General features: G+C 38.1%; 1 protein-coding gene across 1 annotated transcript; it reads right to left on the bottom strand.

The window, feature by feature from the left end:
• Positions 1-219: 219 nt before the first annotated feature.
• Positions 220-4545, bottom strand: LOC134214985 (uncharacterized). The gene is made up of 4 exons (XM_062694252.1): positions 4319-4545; positions 4026-4117; positions 3779-3959; positions 220-3715 (listed from the first exon to the last, which is right to left on the bottom strand). The coding sequence occupies exons 1-4, from the start codon at positions 4455-4457 to the stop codon at positions 3567-3569; spliced, it is 561 nt and encodes a 186-aa protein (XP_062550236.1). The 5' UTR covers positions 4458-4545; the 3' UTR covers positions 220-3566.
• Between the last annotated feature and the right edge of the window lie 14176 nt (positions 4546-18721).

The raw sequence follows: 18721 nt of genomic DNA, 5'->3' as shown, positions 1-18721 counted from the left end.
AGAAGAAGGCGGGGGTGAAAAATTCATTTTCGGTGCAAAACATAAACAAACCGGCTGGCTGTCGCATACTAAAATCCAAGATGGCTGAATCGTGAATTCGGCAGATTGGAACACCTAGTGGTGTATTCATCTTGGCCGTAACTACAGTCGAGAACGATGGCCCAAAGTGAGAAGCAAGTGACAGATGATGTCAAGCTCCTCCTTATCCGCTCCAGTAGCACGATATTCTCTGACCAGTCGGTCGAAACACAAGAAATGTTCGTGAAGCGATCTGCCCTCGAAACGCAGACTTAGCATCCGACGGTTCAGATGCATTTGACTGGCGATGCTCCGCCGTTTGAACACTCGCTTGAGTGCTTGCCAGATTTCCTTCGGGGTCTTCTTTTCTTGAACGTATTCCAGTTGGGAATCGCTTATTCTTGATATAAGTAGCGACCGGCATTTTCGCTCCTGCTTGGATCGTTTTTTCCCGTAGTTTCTTCTTCTCTGCTTTCGTGACCTGCGTGTCGTTCGGCTGGTCTTGCAACTCCGGTATTTCAGTGGCCTCCCTTTCCACACATTCGAAAAGGTCATGCTCCTCCAGCAGCACCTGCGTCCGGAACTTCCAGGCCATAAAATTGCTTCCATCGAACAAGTAGACACGCTCAGGTTTTCCGTCGTCTTCCATCGCGAAAACACTATTTCACGTTCTGTGGATGATCGGAATACTCTGGGCCGATAACCTAACAGAGTTATGCAAGGCCATAGGACAAATAACTTGAGAAAAACTGTTTAATGTTAATAGAAAGAAAAACTGGTTTTATTACTTCAGGTTACAAAGTTTGAATGAGAAAAATATTGACAGCTTAGGCGCACCAGCTTACTGCGTTTTAGTAAATTGAGCAGTAGGTAGCAGTGTTGCACACTTAACAAATCGGACATTTGTTCAAGAGTTCAAACAGAAATTTTCACAAAAAAAAAAACTTCAGGAATTCCAGAAATTCTCCAAAATATTGCTTGCAATTTACGCCAGGAATTGCTCCGAAAATTCCCCCAGGAATTCATTCGGAAATTTTCTTAGAAATATACACTTAAAATAAATCGCCGACTTCGGTAAAATTTTACCGAAATCTCAACCGCTGAACTCTTTGGTAAATTATTTCACTGATTTTCGGTGATTTTGGCAGTTGAGCAATGGAAAAAATTACAAAAAATCTGTAAATTAATTTACCGAACAGTTCAGCGGTTGAGATTTCGGTAAAATTTACCGAATACTGTAAAATGAGCTAAGTGTGTATCTGGACATTGCTTCTGGAGTTCTCCCAACAATTCCCGCAGAAATTCTCTCGGAAACTACCCAGATGTTCCTCAGGAATCAGTCCGGAAATTCCACCAAAAACTTTTCCGGACATTTCCATAAGAATTTCTCCGGTAATTTATAGTCAGTGCTGGCGGTGGCAGCGTTGCACGACTGCGTACAGGTCTAGTCAGTAGTCGCAATAAAAAAATCATTGATTTTGCTTTTAAATCACGGACATTTTGGTAAAGTGAATGCGTCAACTGTTGTCTGACAAAGGCTGAGAAATAACTGTTTTCGATTCCGGTTAAATCCCAGATCAAAGGGGCGCGTTGCACGAAGATTCAAGGATGCAGAGCTTTCTTGCTGGAATGTGAAGGGATCACTGATTTATGGTGCGTTATCATACCAGGTTTTGGTGGAACATATAAGTACCACTGTCAAACTTACTCGACAAGGAAGAAGAGTAGCAGTGTGGTATTTATTGGAATTAACATTATGTATGAATCAGCAGCAGTTATTTATCAAATGAGGGTCTAAAAAATAATGTTCTACTACGTTTATGTTTGTTCCGAAGTTTAGCATGCACCGCGATAAAGCAATAAACATACCGCGTCCCAGTAAGCTTTCATTTTTCCCATCCAAAACTCGTATGTTTTATTTGCATTTGTTTCGAACATTCATAAATAAAAAGATCATAACATTTCTTGTATGGTTTATATGCAGAGATTATTATAAATTGCGTTTGTGTAAATCTAATACGTTCGCTTAGACTAAGCATTCTTTGTTTGATCAATAATATCATCTTCGTTTGATAGAATTGGATTGAGCAAACCTTTAACATAACAACTTCTACTACAAGCTTCTATTTTACAAAATTATTCAAAAAATGTTTTATTTATAATGTTTTCAGATCCTTCTGAAGTAATATTCCTGTAGTAAATTATTATATTTATAAAATTGTATTTAAGGCCGCAGTGGCCTGTTTTTACATTTCAATCAGTTCGTGGCTAAACGTCGCCAAATGTGCAGTCTACGAAGGGTCCACAAATCGTTCCCCTTTGCTTGCTGCGCCTTCTTGTGCCCATAGGATCGCAAATGAGAACCATCTCTACCGGGTTGGTGTCCGACATTTTGATTGCGTGCTCGGGACACCACATTTGTTAGATTTTAGTGTGTGAGTGTTGGGTGGTTCCCCCCAACAATCCCTGCAATTCGTATAGTCAAAGTCGTATTGCCTCTTCCACGTACCGTTTTTCATCCGCACTCATCATAGATGAGTCACAACACTTTTCTTTTAAAGACTCGTTGGTTCTCCTCGATCATTATTCAGGTCTTGTGTTCGTAGAGGACTACCGGACTTGACGTTTATTTGGTCAATTTGACATAACGGCGAATTCAATTCGGATACTCAGCGGAGCCCAAAAAAAGTATTATTTCCTGCCACGATGCCTTTGCTGGTATCGTTGTGAGCCCAAGTACGCGAACTCATCAATCATCTCGATTACAATTAATTGCATATTATTGGGCAACTCGGCCGTACGAAAATCATTTTTTTGTTAAATATCTTGGCTGTGAATATGCACATCTCGATTTCATCATCACCGAAGCATACTCGTGTAGGTGTAGCCTCTTCTTTTTTTGTACTTCCTCTTCAACTCATTTATGACTAGTTCGGTCCGTTTATTTTTATGCTTCAGTCTTATGAAGATTTCTCAATGTTATGTGCCATAATATCAATATCATCGGCAAAGCCAAGAAGCTGAACGGATCCTAATCCCCTCCAAAGCGATGTGAAATACCAGGCATGGAAGACTATCGCCTTGCCGCAACCCTCTGCGCATTTCAAAAGGATTCAAAGGCGACACCGTGCATCCACTTCTTTAGCAGAGGCTCATGTTTCAGTAGCTATCCTAGTAGTTGATTAACCCAAAGGCCTTTGTTGTTTTTTCAACAAACTTCAACCTGCACTTCCTGGAAATCCAGGTCCGTCCGCTTATTTCGCAAAATTGTGTTATTGATGATTTCTTAGTACAAATACATATATAATGAGACACTTACTCAGGTGCGACGAATTACATGTTCTTCTGCAATGGGTCAGCATTTCAACCGGAACTTGACCTGCTTTTCAACTTAGTATTCTATTAGCATTAATAAACGTTAAATAGTAAATAGATTCGTCTAAAAACTACAAATTTATGAAGTTATGTTTTATCGTATGACTAGAACTAAAGCGTGTTAATTTCTTTTCGATTATATAGAGAGAGCAACTATTTGCAGGTGATCGAATCTATACGTTCTCCTCAAGCGGCTTCAGCTCTACACAAACGCTGGCGTCACTATTCTCCAAACCTTTCCTACTGGTTTCCAATTCGTGAAGTCTTTGTTTGGTATCCCGCTCGATGCCGTTCAATACGTACAGCTCCACTGGCGTGATGACTAATGAAAGCGAAGCAAAACAATGAACAGATTAAGCCAAAACAGATTCGATCACGTTCTCACCCGCTAACACAACAACAAGCAGCACCGAATTCGTAATCGCTATGTTGCCCGTGTCCCCTTGGCCGTCTCCGTGGATGTGGTAGATGGTCACCTCGATGATTTCGTAAATCCACCGCACCGACAGCACGCAGTTGCGTACCAGCATGAATATCTTGTTGAACGTGATGTAGCCGGGCGCTTTCTAGAGACGAAACAGGCCGGTTGGTGAACTTTAATTTGACACGCGCTCGCACTAATTTATACTCACGTCACGGATTCCGACTTGCACGAAAACAACGAAGAACGTTGACAGAACGCTGAAGATCGTGCACATTAAGAGTAGAAGCAAATCGATCGAGCCTGAAATATGGATTTAGAGCCTTGGTTAACCTTTTGTGAAACGATAATTATCATTTCTTTGTCACATTAATCGCGCAATAACCAACTCCTATTGAGCGCAATCGCCACTGAATTGCGCTGCTTGTTCTAACGAAAACAAAAACAACGACTTGGAGCTCCAACCGCACCTTTCTTTCTTTGAATACTTTACAAATCACTCACCATGTTCACAGGATTTGGTGCAAGTCTCCTCGTACCGTGCGGTCAATTTTCGGAAGTAGCTGATGGAAGCAAATGCCAGGACGGTAAAACAAATCACAACATAAATGGTACCAATGCGACGGATCAACCTTGCTTCCATATTTGTTTTGAACTCGACTGCTCGACTAGATCGGGGGAAGTTTTGTGATTGTGTCAACAACTAACAGAGGCGCAAACTGAACTGCGCGAGAGCCCGAAGCAAAATGAATGGATGGATAAATGAACTGCGGTCGCATGAATGAGCTGAAGTGTTGAGCTTTGGGGCAGGGATTGAGAAATTATCTGTTGTTCAAATGATAAGATTAATTTTCAGAAAAATATATTAAGCTCGTTTAGTGGAATGTATTAAACCGTCTAAGACGAATTAAGTACTGTCCATTTAATTCCACCAGTTAATTTTCGTTATCTTTGCAGATACGTCGAGTCAAGTACAAGACACTGAAGACGACCACACAGTTGTGATCGAAATACGTATCTGCAAAGATAACGAAATATGGAGAATAGACGGTTTAAGATTAATTTTATTGAATAGCTTAGAGGTGTGCGCCGGTCCGGAAATTGGCGGCGGCGGCGTTTGTTAGAATTTCGGCCTGCAGCGGCGGCACATTTTAGCCAGCGGTGACGGTGGCATAAAAGGGCTCGTTTAATAATTACGTAGGCACATAGGGGGGGAGAAAGGGTCTGTCATTTTCTTACTCTTCATATAAACAGAAAAATTATTTGTATGGGAAAAATCTTACAAGAGGGTGGGGAGGGTGGTCCTCAGGTGAGAAATTTTCAAAATTTCTAAGAGAAATTGATCTAAATTTCTACCGGAAAATGTTCAGAATATCCACGGAAAGTTTTTCGGAATATGTGTGGAACTTTAAGTTCCACGTTTCCACGGGAAAATCTCAAGAATTTTTACGAGACGCTCCGGAGTTTTTACGGAAAATTCTTCAGAGTTTCCGCGGAAGTTGGGAAGTTCCATGGGAACTAGCATGTTTTTGCCTTTCTCGTACAACGAAGTTGCACCGAAAGGCTATCATTTCACTCCTAAAACGAACTTTTTATAGAAGCCTCGGAGACCCATAGTGTTATATACCAATCGACTCAGTTCGACGAACTGAGCACATGTATGTCTGTCCGTGTGTATGTATGTGTGTGTGTATGTGCGTGCACAAAAGCTAAGAAAAACAACTTTTGACAACTTTTCATATAGTAATCTAAAACCGATTTTCTCGCAACAAGTTTTATTCGACAAGGGGCGAAACCTTGTTGATCACTATTGAATTTGATAACTATCGATCATTGCGTTTAAAAGTTATGAAGAAAATGATACATCGAACCATATAAGCGGATAAAAATGGTTACCCGACCAGTAGATTGAAACAGATTTATATCTAAACTTATTATTCTGTTACAGCAGTTTCTTATAACAGCAGTTGTTATAAAACATGTACCGTTAGTAGTAAAAATAAAAATAAATGTAACAAAATCTCTTCTGGTTTTAACAAAAATATTACTAAAAATGTTATTATTGAACAAAAATGTAACTCAATGTGTTACATAAAAAGTAGTGAAAATAACTTATTCTGTAACAAATTGTGTTATTAAAAAGGTTATGATTATCCATGATGTAGGCAATTCAAGCTCTATCTGGAATAAGAACGAATGTCGCAAGAGAGGATTCTCTTCGTTGACTTCCCCTCTTTTTAATAAAAGTGACAAACAGCGGATTTCTTTGTGGTTTATCACCTCAGCACGATAGAAAACAATGCGAACTTGCATTCTGAGGCTGCAAAGACTGCAAAGAAATCCTCTGCTTGTCACTTTTATTCAAAAGAGGGGAAGTCGACGTAGAGAATTCTCTCTCACGACATTCACCCTTTTACCAGATAGAGCTTGAATTAAGGTCTGAGGGAAGGGTTTTCCGTTAAAAAAGCACGTGGTAGCACTCTCTGAGAGAGAAAATTGCCCAATTCAGCCCGCTAGTGTCGCCAAAATTATTTCATCATTATGCAGTTTACGATTGCTTGAGAGTTTGCCGTAAACGGAGAACAAAAGGAATTGGCAACAATGGGGAAGAAATTTATCAGTCATGCAGTGGTTCGGCGAGAGAACAGCAGCAGTCAGGTATCTGGCAACCCCAATCCTACCCACTACGTTTGACAATAGCCAACATCTTTGAGTTTCCCATTGTTCTATTGAAAGTGGGTTTCCCACTGTCAATTCTATTTTGTAAACAAACCACTATTCCGAAGTGATTTTTCCAAATAGACGTAATTATTTTTCATCATTTTTCAAGAACTTGTGCGAAAGTATGAATGCGAGGTGCTATTTCAACAAGAATATTGATGCCTTTAATAAATTTTCATATTTCAATGGGCACCAAGCGCTCTACTTCGCCAAAATATCACGATATTCAAAATACATTTTCAATGGCAGGTTTCAACGATTATGATTACGCCTTCGTATTAAATTAATCGATGATTTTGATGCTGGCATCAGAAACATGGCCGCTTCGCAGACCCCTGGCAGCAGTGCCGACCAATCACGCAACGAGGAAATCAAAATAAACTCCAGCTGGTTTTAGACAATAAAAACATGAGCCGTTTCTAGAACAACATTAGAAAATTTCGTGAGAGAATTTCTGTACAAGGTTTCCACATAAGCTATGAAAAGCATTTGGGTAATAACAGTGGTGCTGGTGTAAAAATAAAAACAAATCTAGACCAACACTTGAAAAGGGCGTAACAGCCAAAATTTATTCCTTCTGATTCCTCATCTATATAATATATTATATTATAGAGCTATGCACGTAGACGAAGAAACAGAAGGAATAAATTCCTTCGGAAGTTCCTCCGGAAGTTCCTCCAGGAATTCCTCCGGAAGTTCCTCCAGGAATTCCTCCGGAAGTTCCTCCTGGAATTCCTCCGGAAGTTCCTCCTGGAATTCCTTCGGAAGTTCCTCCTAGAATTCCTTCGGAAGTTCCTCCAGGAATTCCTTCGGAAGTTCCTCCAGGAATTCCTCCGGAAGTTCCTCCAGGATTTCCTCCGGAAGTTCCTCCAGGAATTCCTCCGGAAGTTCCTCCAGGAATTCCTCCGGAAGTTCCTCCAGGAATTCCTCCGGAAGTTCCTCCAGGAATTCCTCCGAAGTTCCTCCAGGAATTCCTCCGGAAGTTCCTCCAGGAATTCCTCCGGAAGTTCCTCCAGGAATTCCTCCGGAAGTTCCTCCAGGAATTCCTCCGGAAGTTCCTCCAGGAATTCCTCCGGAAGTTCCTCCAGGAATTCCTCCGGAAGTTCCTCCAGGAATTCCTCCAGAAGTTCCTCCAGGAATTCCTCCGGAAGTTCCTCCAGGAATTCCTCCGGAAGTTCCTCCAGGAATTCCTCCGGAAGTTCCTCCAGGAATTCCTCCGGAAGTTCCTCCAGGAATTCCTCCGGAAGTTCCTCCAGGAATTGCTTCGGAAGTTCCTCCAGGAATTCCTCCGGAAGTTCCTCCAGGAATTCCTCCGGAAGTTCCTCCAGGAATTCCTCCGGAAGTTCCTCCAGGAATTCCTCCGGAAGTTCCTCCAGGATTTCCTCCGGAAGTTCCTCCAGGAATTCCTCCGGAAGCTCCTCCAGGAGTTCCTCCGGAAATTCCTCCAGGAATTCCTCCGGAAGTTCCTCCAGGAATTGCTCCGGAAGTTCCTCCAGGAATTCCTCCGGAAGTTCCTCCAGGAATTCCTCCGGAAGTTCCTCCTGGAATTCCTTCGGAAGTTCCTCCAGGAATTCCTCCGGAAGTTCCTCCAGGAATTCCTCCGGAAGTTCCTCCAGGAATTCCTCCGGAAGTTCCTCCAGGAATTCCTCCGGAAGTTCCTCCAGGAATACCTCCGGAAGTTCCTCCAGGAATTCCTCCGGAAGCTCCTACAGGAGTTCCTCCGGAAGTTCCTCCAGGAATTCCTCCGGAAGTTCCTCCAGGAATTCCTCCGGAAGTTCCTCCAGGAATTCCTCCGGAAGTTCCTCCAGGAATTCCTCCGGAAGTTCCTCCAGGAATTCCTTCGGAAATTCCTCCAGGAATTTCTTCGGAAATTCCTCCAGGAATTCCTCCGGAAGTTCCTCCAGGAATTCCTCCGGAAGTTCCAGGAATTCCTCCGGAAGCTCCTCCAAGAATTCCTCCGGAAGCTCCTCCAGGAATTCCTCCGGAAGTTCCTCCAGGAATTCCTCCGGAAGTTCCTCCAGGAATTCCTCCGGAAGTTCCTCCAGGAATTCCTCCGGAAGTTCCTCCAGGAATTCCTCCGGAAGTCCTCCTTCGCTGCGCATATGCACAGCACATGTTTTCAAACTGAACAAATTGATTTTCCGAGAAAAAAAATCGACCCCACCAATACGTTCATCAAACAAGTTAGGTAAGCGGCAATTCTAGAGGTGTGCGCCGTCGCACAACGCCGCCGCCGACAGTTTTTGGCACACCACCGCCGACAATTTTGCATCGGCGCGCCACCGTTTAAAAATTGTCACGCCATTAAGCTATGATTTTCCACGCCGATTCAAATTCTAAGAAGTCCGCAGAATTTCCCGATAGATATCCCCAACTCATCGCGTTGAAACTGAATTTTTCGTGAAAATACCAGTGATTGTCTTGAAAAAACTAAGAAGAACTTCGAGTGAAAATTCTGAAAGATTACCCGCTTTTTTAGAATTTTAGAACGAAGAAGGGTCGTTTGATAGAAAGCCATTTGGTCTAAAGCTTTATTTTGTTTGGCCAAATAAGGAATTTGATCGAACAAACAATTTGGCCGAAGCTCATATAGCCTAAAGTTTTTTTGGCGAAAATATCATTTGGTCGAAAGGTTCATACTGTCGAAAATATCGTTCAGCCAAACAATTACTTTGACTAAAAAAATTATCTGAAGATTTTTGAAGAATATCCTATGAGCAAAACAAAGAATGTCCCGTAGAAATCCAAGAAAAGTCGTTTAAAATTCCAAAAATCAAAACAGATTTCGTAAAAAATTAAAAACTGAGTGTTTAAATTCTGAAATGGTTAAGTGGAAATTTCGGAAATTTATTCGTGGACATTTTCAAGAATTTTATGTGCACTTTTGGAATCTTTTATCTTTATCTTTTATAGCAGTCTGTGGCAAGAAACATCCTTCTTTCGCTCACTCTCTCTCTCGCTGTTGAAATAACCCGATCAATTAGTCATAACAAAATTTTATCACAATTATGTCAATATGTGTTACAAATAATAATACTTACAATAATTTTGTCATAAATTATTTTTTCAAGGATGGAGGAAAGAAAATTTCATGATCGTCATAACATGATTATAACACAATGTGCTATGTTTATTTTTACCAAAAAACTTTGGGAAAGATCCAATAATTACGTAACGCAAAAATTGGCCATTTTCAACCCCCCCTCTCCCCTAGGTCACACTTTTTGGGTGATTTTTTTTAACTTTATTAATGTGTAACTTTTTGTATGAAGCAGCTGGAATTTTTGGATGGATTGTCACACTTTGGGTAACCCCCCCTTCTAAACGTTACCTTAATTATGTATGCTGCCTTGCCTACATTTTTGGTAGATAGGAATTGAAAAAAAACGAAGCTACCAAATAATGAACCTACATTCAAAGTAAAGCCAGCTGGACAAAGTTAAGGTCTTAGGAAGCTCTCTCGTGGTAGAGCACTATTTTGTACTAAAATGTCCATAGCTCGGAATTGGGAACGAATTTCGCTTATCCCAACTGACAATCTCTTTGAAAATTATCAAGGAATGCTCCCAGTAAATTTTATTGGACCTACTATTTCCCAAATACGAATTAACCGCTAAATACTGAACTATTGTACAATTGAAATTTTCGCTTCTCGGTACCTCTTTCCGATAATTTGAGGCATAAAGAACCGATTTTTCAAAACCCAACTAATAATAAAAACACAAATAATGAAAAAAAAAATCAAAACCCAACTGACAAAAGTTTTGAAATTTTCCAACGACCATTTTGATGCAATAGAAAGTATATGTAATAATGCGGTTAGTCGGTTAAGGAAAATCGTTTTACATCAACCAAGTCTCCCTTAACTTTTCAAAAGGACCTAAGTAACATTTTTTAAGTAACGAGAAGTTTTCCGAATTCCATAAAAAAGTGGAGGGTTGTAAAAACGATAGAACCGCAAATCGAACGTAGAATTACGTATAGTGCAAAATAAGACAAATAAGACAAATAAGACAAATAAGACAAATAAGACAAATTAAACAAATAAGAAAAATAAGACTTATGAGACAAATAAAACAAAACATGCGGAAAAATACCCCGAAGAACTTCCGGAGGAATTCCCGGAATCACTTCGGAAGGAACTTCCGGTTGAATTCCCGAAAGAATTCGAGGATTAACTTCCGGCGAAACTTCCGGTTACCTCCGGAGGAATTCCTGGAGGAACTTCCGGAGGAATTCCTGGAGGAACTCCTGGAGGAACTTCCGGGGGAATTCCTGGAGGCACTTCCGAAGGAATTCCTCCGGAAGTTCCTCCAGGAATTCCTCCGGAAGTTCCTCCAGGAATTCCTCCGGAAGTTTCTCCAGGAATTCCTCCGGAGGTTCATTCGGAAGTTTCGCCGGAAGTTAATCCTCGAATTCTTTCGGGAATTCAACCGGAAGTTCCTTCCGAAGTGATTCCGGGAATTCCTCCGGAAGTTCTTCGGGGTATTTTTCCGCATGTTTTGTTTTATTTGTCTCATATGTCTTATTTTTCTTATTTGTCTCATTTGTCTTATTTGTCTTATTTGTCTTATTTGTCTTATTTGTCTTATTTGTCTTATTTGTCTTATTTGTCTTATTTGTCTTTTTTTGCACTATACGTTCTACGTTCGATTTGCGGTCCTATCGTTTTTACAACCCTCCACTTTTTTATGGAATTCGGAAAACTTCTCGTTACTTAAAAAATGTTACTTAGGTCCTTTTGAAAAGTTAAGGGAGACTTGGTTGATGTAAAACGATTTTCCTTAACCGACTAACCGCATTATTACATATACTTTCTATTACATCAAAATGGTCGTTGGAAAATTTCAAAACTTTTGTCAGTTGGGTTTTGAATTTTTTTTTTTTCATTATTTGTGTGTTTTATTATTAGTTGGGTTTTGAAAAAATCGGTTCCTTTATGCCTCAAATTATCGGAAAGAGGTACCGAGAAGCGAAAATTTCAATTGTACAATAGTTCAGTATTTAGAGCTTAATTCATATTTGGGAAATAGTAGGTCCACAAAATTTACTGGGAGCATTCCTTGATAATTTTCAAAGAGATTGTCAGTTGGGATAAGCGAAATTCGTTCCCAATTCCGAGCTATGGACATTTTAGTACAAAATAGTGCTCTACCACGAGAGAGCTTCCCTAAGACCTTAACTTTGTCCAGCTGGCTTTACTTTGAATGTAGGTTCATTATTTGGTGGTAGCTTCGTTTTTTTTCAATTCCTATCTACCAAAAATGTAGGCAAGGCAGCATACATAATTAAGGTAACGTTTAGAAGGGGGGTTACCCAAAGTGTGACAATCCATCCAAAAATTCCAGCTGCTTCATACAAAAAGTTACACATTAATAAAGTTAAAAAATCACCCAAAAAGTGTGACCTAGGGGAGAGGGGGTTGAAAATGGCCAATTTTTGCGTTACGTAATTAATGGATCTTTCCCAAAGTTTTTTGGTGAAAATAAACATAGCACATTGTGTTATAATCATGTTATGACGATCATGAAATTTTCTTTCCTCCATCCTTGAAAAAATAATTTATGACAAAATTATTGCAAGTATTATTATTTGTAACACATATTGACATAATTGTGATAAAATTTTGTTATGACTAATTGATCGGGTTATTTCAACAGCGAGAGAGAGAGTGAGCGAAAGAAGGATGTTTCTTGCCACAGACTGCTATAAAAGATAAAGATAAAAGATTCCGTGTGCACATAAAATTCTTGAAAATGTCCACGAATAAATTTCCGAAATTTCCACTTAACCATTTCAGAATTTAAACACTCAGTTTTTAATTTTTTACGAAATCTGTTTTGATTTTTGGAATTTTAAACGACTTTTCTTGGATTTCTACGACATTCTTTGTTTTGCTCATAGGATATTCTTCGAAAATCTTCAGATAATTTTTTTAGTCAAAGTAATTGTTTGGCTGAACGATACTTTCGACAGTATGAACCTTTCGACCAAATGATATTTTCGCCAAAAAAACTTTAGGCTATATGAGCTTCGGCCAAATGGTTTGTTCGATCAAATTCCTTATTTGGCCAAACAAAATAAAGCTTTAGACCAAATGGCTTTCTATCAAACGACCCTTCTTCGTTCTAAAATTCTAAAAAAGCGGGTAATCTTTCAGAATTTTCACTCGAAGTTCTTCTTGGTTTTTCCAGACAATCACTGGTATTTTCACGAAAAATTCAGTTTTAACGTGATGAGTTGGGGATATCTATCGGGAAATTCTGCGGACTTCTTAGAATTTGAATCGGCGTGGAAAATCATAGTTAAGCGGCGTGACAAATTTTAAACGGCGGCGCGCCGATGCAAAATTGTCGGCGGTGGTGTGCCAAAAACTGTCGGCGGCGGCGTTGTGCGACGGCGCACACCTCTAGAATTGCAGCTTACCTAACTTGTTTGATGAACGTATTGGTGGGGTCGATTTTTTTTCTCGGAAAATCAATTTGTTCAGTTTGAAAACATGTGCTGTGCATATGCGCAGCGAAGATATCCTCCGGAAAGTTCCTGTGAATTATTCCGGAAATTTCTCCGGGAATTCATTTAGGAATTCCTCACAGAATTCCTTCGGAATTTCCTACAAGAACTCCATCTGGAATTCCAACAGGAATTGCTTCGAGAATTCTTCCTTGAATTCCTTCGGGAAATTCATCCGGGAATTTCTTTGGCAACTCCTCCGGGAATTCCGTCATGCATTCCTACGGGAATTCCCTGAGGAATATTCGGAGGAATTTCCGAAGGAATACCTTAGGATATACCGAAGGAATACAATTTAGAAACCCTTAGGAAATTCCTCCGGGTATTCCTTGGGGAATTTCTGCGGGAGCTCTTTCAGGAATTCCTCCGGAATTTCTTTCAGGACTTCCTCCTGGTATTTCTTCGGAACTTTCGCCGAGAATTCCATTTTGGGACATTGGGAAAATCTTTCGAGATCTCCTCCAGAAATTCTTTCGGGAATTACTCCAAGAACACTGTTGGGAATTCTTCCAGGAATTTCTTCAGGAACTCCTCCGGGAATACCTTGAAGAATTCCTCCGGGAATTCCTTCAGGAATTCCTTCGGGAATTCCTACGCGACCTGCTTAGGAAATTTCTCCTAGAATTACCTAGGGAACTCCCCCGGGAATATCTTGAGGAATTCCTCCGAGTATTTCTTCGGGAGTTCCTTCTAGAATTCCTACGAGAATTACTTCAGGAGTTCCTCCCGGGATTTATACGGGAATTCCTTCGAGGATTCATCCGGATAGTTCTTTGGTAATTCCTCAAAAAATACCTTAGAGAATTCCGATAATCTAAATTACATCTCCTACAAAATTGTTTTAGATGAACGATGAAGTATGAGCTCCGTCTTCCACTACATGGCCACGAGGGATAAAATTCCGAGAGTTTGTCCAGGGAAACAGCATAGCTTGGAAACCGTCATTGCTTAGAAATTCAACAACTTAGAGCCAGCTTAGGTATTGTAAATGATCGTCGATCTCAAGAATGTTCAATAATTGTTGTATAATTGTTATTACTATTTATGAGTGTTATTGAAAACTGTGATTGCCGAAATGAGTATTAAGTAGTACTGTGTAAAATAGTTAATTAGGGATAAATGATTTTTTATCTGTTCATCTGTTTTCGTCTCTAGGTTAAACTTTAGAATAAAATCATAGCTTGTCTGAAGGCGGTGTAAATAAATAAATAAATAGATAAATATGTGTTTACAATTAATAAAATTCTACCATTAAACGATCCTTGCTATGATTTAGAATATGACAGTGATTGCTCGTACCAATCCGATGATGATTGGGTAAACAACATACGCAAAAAAAAACACGATGTTAAATTTGGACTCTAACATTGATTATGACATAGTCGAATACAAGCAATATAAAACACTACGGGGAAACGAACGAGAAAACAAACTCAGGGATTTAGTCAAACTTGACCACTTAAAACAAGAGAATATAAACAACATCAGAAACATCATTAACAATATCAGTGACGCTTTCTTCGTGGAAGGTGACGAATTAAGTTAAACGAATGTGGCTGTACATGAGATTGAAACATCAACAAACATAGCAATCTTTTAACGACTATGCAGGTTCCTGGAATTCCAAGAAATAATCAAACAAACTTAACTCATTTCACAGTATTCGGTGAATTTTACCGGCATCTCGGCGATTTATTTTAAATGTGAACCAAGCAAAAGTCGATGGAATGCTCCGGTACTATGTGTACCAAAGAAACGGATTGTGTTTGATTTCAAATCACTTGATCTGATTACCTAACCCGTTGTTTGCCGAACTATTCGAAAGTTTAGGTAACAGTAAGTATTTCTCAACATTAAATCTAAACTCAGATTTCTATCAAGTACCAATTCATTCAAGGGATGCCGCCAAAACAGCATTTTCAACATCAAAAGGTCATTTTGAATTTATTAGAATGCCCATGGGGCTAAAAAATAGCCCATCTACATTTCAGAAATAATGAATACTGATTTGGGGCCATCCAGAAACCACGTGGTCATATTTTTGAAGATTTTCAACCCTCCCTCCCCCCATGTGGCTTATTGTGGTCATTTGGCAGACCCCCCCCCTCCCCCCCCCCCCTATGACCACGTGGTTTTTTTCAAGTACAAAAATTTAAGAAAAAAACCTTATGTAACTAAAACATATGGTTAATCCGATCAATTTTGAAGATGGACAATTTCAACTGATTCAAAATCAAGCTAAACCTAGCATGGAAATTATAAATATTCATGAATTCAAAAATTTTGATGTATCCGTGTATTGCTAAGCATCCAAGCAGGTCTATTGAGCCGATGCGATTTCATTTATTACTTTCACAAGCTACAACAGGCCTTCCATGAGTCGATGTTTTAAGATACGATATCGACAGAAGTAAAAAAGCAGCCTGAAAATTTTTAAAAGTTTTCCATAACAATTAGGAAATTTCCAATAAAGAAATTATGGTATGAGCAATAAAAAAATATCAAATTTTCTACAAATAATGCAAAATTTCCATAAACAATTAAGAATTTTCCACAAAACAAAAATAAATTAACACTTTAAAAACCAAAAATTGCAAATATAAAAAAAGAATTTTTCATAAAGAAATCAAAATTTTCCACGGAAAAAATACAAACATTCCATAAATAAATCAATATTAGAAATAAATAATTACAAAATTTTTAAAAATTTACTAAAAATATTTTCTCGGTCACTCAGATGGTTCTTTTCGAAAATTTTTCCATTCCACATCTCGAATATGCTTCAGTCAATGGTCCTTTCATAAGCGACTCATAGAGGAATGGATGTATTATAGACCAATTATTATTTTGGAGTTCGGATCATTCGATTTATCCAATTAACCAACTTATGAATGATGTATGATATAATATCCCAGTAGGTTCATTGGGTTGATATGACTTCAATTATTATTTATACAAGCTTTATACAAGCTTTAGGTTATACAAAACGTCCTGGAAGTCGTAATGTTTGCAACTTGATGTTGACTCAAGATAATTTTGGGTACCTTGTCTCTTGGATCTCATGTTAATGGATGCTTATTGCATCGGATTGGGTATATACCGATGATGAGGACATTGCAAAATATCTACCAGTATCGTGGGCTGAACTTGAGAGCATTTTGGAGTACCTTGAGCATCTCGTATTCCTGAATATTAATCACTGGCTTAACGTTCAGGATGACCCATCTTATCTGAGTGATTCAAACATTTCAATTTCAATTGTATGCTCTTAGAATCGAAATCTTCCCAAGGTTTCGGATATCAGAGTTTTCGAGGACAGTCAAATTTAGGCTCCCATTTTTTTTGCAAAGCCAATATCTTGATGAACAATTTTACTGAAGAAAATGGTGGCCTAGCTCTCTTTTGTGATTTTATAGACAATCTAAAACGCTGGGCATATATGACCCATCCGTCCTGAAAGGGTTGAGATTTGTTTTGGAATTCAATTTCAATCGTTATTATAACACAATTTTTTAACCTAGATTGTTTTAGGAATTGGAGGGATTTTTTTCTGGAACACTGCCGCTTTTTTTCATATCGCAGGAATCTCCTAAGTTCTAAGACCCTTTTATGAATTTAAAAAGCATTTTATTTAGAATTTCATTTTGATTTTTTAAATGCAAGCTTCTCTATGTCATAACCTTTTTCATACGCACTACTAGAATTTTGTGCATTTAGAACATTTAGGTGCATTATTACATTTTTCGATCAAATATCCTAATTATTCAATATAATAAAAACTGAGCTTCTTAAGCCTAAACTATTGCCTATATTTATTGCTTGGATTAGTTTCAAATTCCAAGATCTACTTAATTATAAAGAATAATTATTCTGGAGTTGCAAGGGAAACCCTTCGGAATATTGACAAGAAGTTCTTCGGAGTCTCCACGGAAAAATCTTTAGAATTTCAACGACATTCTTTTTCGAAATTCTGTGGAAGAGTTCCGAAAACGTTCGGTAGAAATTATAAAGAACTATAAGAATCCGTAGAAGGATCCAAAATGCATATTTACGATGAAATTCCAATAAACATCAAATTCCGAAGAATTTCCAATATAAATTAGAAAAAAAATCCAGCTTACTTTTTTTACAGAATCTCTAAAGATTTCCTTCAAAATCCTGGGCAACTTTAATGAATCTTCAAAGAAAATTCTTCTAAATTTCCAATGGAAATTTTTTTCGTTTTCCAAAAGAAATTCTTAGACATTTTCAGCAGTTTTTTTAATTTCCAAAAGAAATTATTCGGAATATGCCAAAATATTTCCGATAGAAATTCCTAAGATTTTCCAGTAGAAAATCGAAAAAAGTTCATCTGAAATACCAATAATGAATTTCCCGACGAAATTCCGATGTTTTTACAAGTGGAAATAACGAAAAAATTGTACTTTTGTAGCACTTGTAAAGGTTGTACTTTTGAAGCATTTCCAGTAGGAATTACTTAAAAAATTAAATCAAAATTTTAAAGATTTTCTTATGTGAAAATTCCTTAAAATTTCTAAATCATTTCCTGTGCATCTTTGCATGGTAAAGATTTAAAGCAATGTTTAGCTGAACCTACAAAGAAATCAAAATGACTTCCCGAAGAAGAATGAATTCCCGATGAAATTTTGGAAAATGTATGGTGCAAATTAAAAACATTAACCTTGAGAATTCTAAAGATTTATTCTTTGAAAATCCAAAGAATTGTTTGAAGATAATCCATAGACTCTTCCGCGGAAATTCTAAATAATGCCTCGAATAAAAAAAATACTTGGAAAATTAAAAAAAAATGTGTAGAATTCACAAAGAGCGTAAAAAAGTATTCCGACAAATTTTCATTTCAAAATTCCAAATTTGAAAAAATCCAAAAACAAAAAATCAACAGAAAAAGTGTTTCGTGTGGCATTGGCTGTTTAATATCTTTCGGAAATTCAGAAGATTTTTTCTTTAAAAATTTAAAAGTCTTCTTCTCTTCTACGGCTCCATATTCCAACCGAAAGTTGGTCTGCTTTTCAACTTAGTATATTCTATTAGAATTTCCTCAGTAGCAAAATTTCCAAGCAAAATTTTTCAAAGCGAATTGTTCAAAAATCATTCTGAATGTCAGAATTTTATCAGGATTATATGAATTAAGTCAAAGTTTTTACATGAAATTTCTTTAGAGTAGAGTGGGGCAAGAGTACGCACTTAGTTTTCAATCGATCATGTGGCCCTTATGAAGCAAGCTTCTGCATAGCAAATCAGTGTCGATGATTCATATACTCTTCCTTTATGTTACCCAGTGAAAAAAATATTGAAATTATTGAGATTCATTTTAGTAGAACCTTTATTGCAAGACAAGTGAAAAACGCACTCTTACCCCACCGGTGGGGTAAAAGTGCGCATCGGGTGGGTAAGAGTACGCATTTATCCAATCATGTGCTTTAAGTATATTATAACACAAATAAGAGTTAATAACATTTAATTGATGTTTAATGAGCATATATTAGGGAATGTTTAAAGATTACGTAACTCTTAAAGGGGGAGGGGGTCCTAAAAATGTGCACTTTCATACAAAAAACCATTGTTTTTTATATATACAAAAAAACTACAGAGGTAAAAATATATATCAGGTTTCAAGTGGCGTATACAAAGGCATTTTCCTTAAAGAAAGTC

The sequence above is a fragment of the Armigeres subalbatus genome, chromosome 2 (assembly GCF_024139115.2).
Source record: "Armigeres subalbatus isolate Guangzhou_Male chromosome 2, GZ_Asu_2, whole genome shotgun sequence".
In the NCBI taxonomy this organism is placed as follows: domain Eukaryota; kingdom Metazoa; phylum Arthropoda; class Insecta; order Diptera; family Culicidae; genus Armigeres; species Armigeres subalbatus.
The sequence above is the reverse complement of the archived record's forward strand: the minus strand, read 5'-3'. Positions and strand labels throughout refer to the sequence as shown.